The sequence below is a fragment of the Arvicanthis niloticus genome, chromosome 2, assembly GCF_011762505.2.
Source record: "Arvicanthis niloticus isolate mArvNil1 chromosome 2, mArvNil1.pat.X, whole genome shotgun sequence".
In the NCBI taxonomy this organism is placed as follows: Eukaryota; Metazoa; Chordata; class Mammalia; order Rodentia; family Muridae; genus Arvicanthis; species Arvicanthis niloticus.
The window spans coordinates 42,293,867-42,299,866 of NC_047659.1; the positions used below are offsets into that span (position 1 = coordinate 42,293,867).

A 6,000-nucleotide genomic window follows, 5' to 3' on the forward strand; every position below is an offset into this window, starting at 1 on the left:
GCAGAAAAGCAGCACTTTCAAATCTATTAAAGCATAAAGATTACAAAATTATCATTTAGATATTCCAGATCAATCAATGTTCCATCGCTCAATAAAGAAAGAGTTTTTTGTTGTTGTTGTTTTTAGATTTTGGATCCAATCTGAAGAACAGAAATGATCCAAGTAGAATTCTCTAGAAGAGTGATTGATTTTAGGGATCTAACACATGCAAGGTAGAATCAAAGAGCAGCTACCCCCAATACAAACAAAGAATGAAATTTGGCTGGTCAAAGGCGTTTCTGGTGAAGATGATACTTTGCAAAGTTCAATATTAAGTGGAAATATAACCTGCCCTGTAATGAGAGGACGAGGGGAAAGAATCCAAACAAAGCCTTTGATGCAGACTTAATAACAAAGAAAAAAATCAAGAAAGTGGATATAAAATATTTAACTTTGATGACTGTACATTTTTAAGTAACATTTTATCAAATCAATAAAGTGAATGCATTTCATATCAGCTTTTCTTTAGAGGTGGTGGCTTTCAGACTTAAATACTGAGTAGGAGAATGAACAGAGGGACAAATGACTGATATCAGGTAAGAGATATGAAGGCGTGGTGCTTGGCCTGAGATTTCCTTCTGTGGTACAGACGGCCAGTAAATTTACCTCTGTGTGTCAGAGTTCAGCTCAAGGGCCGCCTCTTCCAGCTTTAAGGCTTACATATCTTATTTTGGAGGCCCCCAATGGGACATCTTAGGATCCTTTTCCAGAATGTGTTTACCCTGCCTGTGTTGCAATGGTTTGCGTATTTATCTCACTTGTAAAATTATTTCGTTACTTTTATCAATTACTACTTAATATTTACTTTTAAAGTACATGAACATTTAGTGTCAACTTGGAAATCAAGTAAAATATTTAAGGACTGTAATCTATGACAGGAAACAGTATACATGTCTTAGTGCTGGGCACATATAGAAAATCGGAATCTATGCTCTCTGTTGTGCATGAATGGAAGAAATGGATGAAATTATTACAATTAGTTGCATAATGTTTAGGCAGTTAAAATGAATATAGTACTTGTAGACTAAAGGTCCCCCCCACAGATTTTCTTTGTCCTTTGTTATACTGAAATATATGAAACTTAGAATATTGTGATGGAAAAACTGTTGAATATTTGTAATTCCTATCCTTCAACTTCATATCCTCTTATTTTGTGTATCATTCAAATTCAAGAAACAAACTTAACTTTTATTTTCTTAACAACTTTATATTTTTGTAAAACATAATAATGGAAATATGTGCTTGCTGGTTGTATCAGTTACCTGTGTTAGAGTAAAACACTACTTTGCCAAATTAGTTTTATGCTTTTGTGTCATAATTTAAATCGTCATGCAGACAAAGAAGAGGCTGCAAAGCCCATATTCTGGACCTCAGGGATGCTTCTGTGTTACATCCCAATCTCACTGATAGGCCTGAGATATCAGGATAGGAAGCACAGGGTTACCCCAGCAGGACTCACCGCAGAACACATAGCAGGTAGTGACCATGAGGGGCTGAATTTGGTTGAGAGGAGCTTGCTATATTTATTAATATTTTACATGAAAATAGAGGCATATTATTAAAACAGATGACTTTCCTTTATTCAAATATATAATCATTAATATACATTATGCTATTAATAATGTACACTGACATTTCTAAATGAATAGAAAAGGGAGAGTTATGTTGTCTTGAGAAAAATATATTTGATTAAATATCAGCTTAATAAATCCAGAAATAAGACTGTTATAAGCTAACAAAGTTTAGCCAGTAAAATATAATTCTTAAGAATGATTACGGCAATGCAGTCTAAGCTAGTAAATCAGAATTCAGGATTCACTTTAAACTAGAGTGCAATGTTAGACTCCCAGTGAGTCAGCAAATGTCAAATCCCATTGGAGCACAATATTTGATCCTAAATTTCACTGTTTCAGGGGAGTACCACTAAGGTCATTTTCATCTCTGTTTACTAGTTTGTCTTTCTATGGCATATAGGACTGTGGTATAGATTTGGTATCCAAACCAAAAAACTTCCAGAAACATCTACAACCAACATATTTTATTAGTCTTTTAGAGTCTCAGTCGTCTATGCAACGTCAACTCCTCTTTTTCCTTTTAGACTGTGTTTCCTGATACCCACCACTCAGCTTCATTTGGATGTCCCAACGTATAGTCGATTAACCTAATTCCTGAAATTTAGCTGCCCTTTGTATATTTTAATGCCATAATTATACATCCATCCTTCTAAGTCAAATGCATTTACATAGAATGTATCTACCCCTCTCCTGAAAAAAATGAAACCATGTTTAGTCACCTTGTTACCTTTGGATGTGTCTTTATTTGGAATAGTCTTTGACAACATATAGTCGGGTTAAGATGAGGTTAAAACTGTGGGTTAAAGAATTCCCCCTGGATGTTAGTAAGCAAGTTCAAATGGCTTTGGTTGACTTTTCTGTCTCGTAAATTTCTTTGACAACTAGGATTTTAGACTTACTTTATAGAGCAATTGTCTTCCAGGCAATCAAAACTTCATCACTTTCCTTGTTATTAGGAGAAAACTTGTGTCATTGAGTTAATTTCCTTTACCATATGAGACTAAACTCAGAGACATGCTACTAAAGTTACATTTGTGGGGTTGGGTTTTCTGCAAGCTGATACTAGTAAAATTTATTGTATTACTTTTCTATGTGAACAATTTTAAAATATATAAAGGGATGTCTTTCTGACTTGGTCACCAGGTAGCATTTTTTATACTTAATGATATACATTTATAATATGTTTACTTAATCATTTATTCACTCAATAAATGATTGATTATCATGACATGTTCATGAACTACATTGGGTATATATATATCTGAATTGCCCATTATTATGTCATGTAACCTTTCTGATCTATTGACTATAAATTCATGGATGGCAAGATTTAATAGGTCTAAACAGATCAATGATACTTGAAAAATAAAACCAATAATTTAAATGAATAAAATCAGAAAATTGCCTAGACATACATAGACTGAGGTGGGAAGAGAAGACATAAATGTGCTTTTAAAGTTTCTATCCTGTACTCATAGTACCATTTAATGTATCCCAAAGTTGCTCCTAAAATTAAATTTAAATCTGAATAAATTGAGAGAGGAATAAAATCATGTAGGCCTAGAAATTAGATGATTTTTGTCCACTATAGAAGAGATTGGGAAGGATTCAGCAGGTTAGGTGTTTGGAGAACTTTGCATACAATCATGTAAGCTGTGATTTAGGTACTAATGACTTTACATAAGGGTATCAAACTCAAATCTTTATTCAGATTTATTCAGGATTTTGTCCACAGAAGGAAATTTTCAGCAAGGCTGCACAGGTAGAAAGTGTTTGGTGTAGAAAGGAAGTTACTGGTCTTAGAGATAGATTTTCAGGAAAGCAGAGGACGCACTGGTGGCCAGAGCTGCAGCTTTACATGTAGTGTCCATGTTTGGAGACTCAGGGAGCCATGCATGACTCTATCATGGGAAGCGCTTGGTTAGGAATGAACTGAAGGGAAATTAGCTTTCATGCATGGAGTAGATATGAAATCAACTTCAATGCATGGCGTAAATGAAAAATGGAGGTGGAGGGTCTAGTCAGAGTTGGCAGGTAGTGAGTGCAAAGGTAAGGGCAGTGGAGATGACTAGTGAATTCAACAGGAGAGAGATGAGGTCTGTTTAAGTGCAGCACTGGTGACAAGAAAGAGATGGAGAGTGGGAAGATCCCATTGTCTACACGAAGTTACATCAATTATTAAGAAGCAGCAAGAAAAGCTTATTCGAACAGTCAGCAAGGTGTTTGAAATGACAGTCACCATCTCTTCCTTAGCATGACCAATGTTAGACCAGAGATACCAGACATCTTAAATGTTGGTTCATCTACAGGTAATTGGGGCAACAATACATGCAATGTGACCTTACCTCTTTGCTGTAGTCACTATCTGAGTCACTGCTAAGTTCTTCTGTGTTCATATTTTCCAAATCAGACTCCCCAGGTGCAATTGGCACTGTCACTGTGAGACTGGGATTATGAATAAAGGACTGGTAATCATTTTCATCCATAAAGCTTTTGTCTAGACTGCTGCCAAAACCACTGACTCTTTCCTTTTCTTTGAGGAAATTGTGATCTTTGCTCATCTCAGCAAGGGTACGGTTTGAGATATAGTTTTCTTTTTTGTTGCTAGGATCCGCTGTTCGTTTTGTGTCCTTGGAACCCTTTGGCTTCTTGGAAAATGAATTTAGAACGAATTCACGCAGGGTCTGTTTCACATAATTTATTCCTCTTTTAATCCTGGCCACCGCAATCTGGAGGTTGTTTGCATCGGTGTCTTCTTCAATTGCTGTAAGATTGTCAGAACTAAAGGAACTCAGTAATAAAGCCAGAAACAGGTTCAGGACCTATGTCAGGGTGGGTGGGAAGGGGAAAAACAGGGACATGGGAAACACAAAGAAGCATACTTTCAGAATTACAGGTCACAATACAAACCACAATGACAAAAAGATACAGCACTTTTCCATGAATAAGTAAAAACAGGTCAGAGGAGATTCAATACTCTCTCCACATATAGACATAGGGACTTGAGCAACTGAGGCAAGCAATACTCATGATGAATTGCCCTGAAGAGTAGAAAATCATATATACTATTGTCATCATGCCATGATCACTCTATTTTTGTTCTCTAAAGTGAGCCAGTCAAATTCCCTCTAAAAATTCTCTTTTTTTAAATTTATTTTTTTTATATTTTATTTACATTTCAGATGCCATCCCCTTTCCCCATTTCCCCTCCCTAGAAAACCCCTATCCCATGCCCCCTTTTCCTTTTTGCTTTTATACATTTTTAAAAAAATGTTAATCAAAGGCTTTATAAGTTTGGTAATGCTCAATCAGAAGTGTAACCCAATATCCAACCTAGATATATAAACTATCTTTGACTGGTGGAGACACTTGAACATCTGCCTCCATGCCCCCCCTCTTTCTCTCTCTCTCATCACCTAGCTTCACCCTTCCTGTTAAAATAAAACTTTTCTCTCAAAATGAAATTAGAACATAATTATTCCTTATTGTACCAGTGAGGTACAAGATAGTCCTAATACCCAGTCCATCATTTTGTTGACTAACCAGAACCTCTGTCATCTCTCCTAACTAAAGCATTTAGTTTTGAGTCTGGCTCTTTTTTTTCTTGGCTTTAGAATGGATGTCAGCTGAAAACCATCCACTCAGATCTTTTCTCTCAAAATAAATAGCCAGGATTGGCTATGAGACTATAGGTCTTCAACCCCATCAGAAATCCAGAATGACTGAGTTAACTGAAATTATGGGAAGCACTAAGCATAGCTTCTAAAACTTAGCCAATTTATAGAGACCGCTGAACACCTAGAAAGCCCTTATACTATTGAACATTGGAGCATCAAATCTTCAGCCTTCTGGCCCAGAATCATCTGACAGACCTTAGTGTTGCAGAATTATTAAGGGCTGATTACTCTGTCTAGGCAGATATAATCAGTCGACTATTCTGCAAGTGTGTCCTTTTCTGGACAGTAATTTGTCTGTAGATGGAAAGAGGCAATTCTTGCCTAGTGGCTGTCACCGCACAACTGGAGGATGCTCAATTTCGTCTTAGAATCCAAGACAGGAAGCTGTCAGGAGCAGACAGGTCTCTAATCAAAATGAACATTAATATAGAAATATTTGTAACGTCAATTCTATAGACTTCTGATGTTTTGAAAACCAACTATCCATGTAAGGTAACCTGGACTGTTGTCTGTTAACTCCTCTCAGCTATTTCTAAATAAAATATGGAAAACACCCTAACAATAAACTCAAAGCCATGAATTTGCTATAGTCCCTTAACTCATTTGTACCCTTGAAGCAAGGCCTTAATTGAAGCCAAAGCCATTTATGTATTTTCTTTGTAAATTAAGTATCCAGGTTAATTTCAGGTGCTAAGATTTTCGCAGAGGAT

General features: G+C 36.1%; 1 protein-coding gene across 6 annotated transcripts in view; it reads right to left on the bottom strand.

The window, feature by feature from the left end:
- The window catches only part of Scn9a (sodium voltage-gated channel alpha subunit 9), an 84,323-nt gene that overhangs the window by 39,434 nt on the left and 38,889 nt on the right, over positions 1-6,000 (bottom strand). For all 6 annotated transcript variants that reach the window (XM_034494863.2, XM_034494861.2, XM_076928842.1 and 3 more), the window contains one exon: positions 3,959-4,435. In XM_034494863.2, coding sequence (XP_034350754.1) covers positions 3,959-4,435 — 477 coding nt within the window. The remainder of the gene's footprint in view (positions 1-3,958; positions 4,436-6,000) is intronic.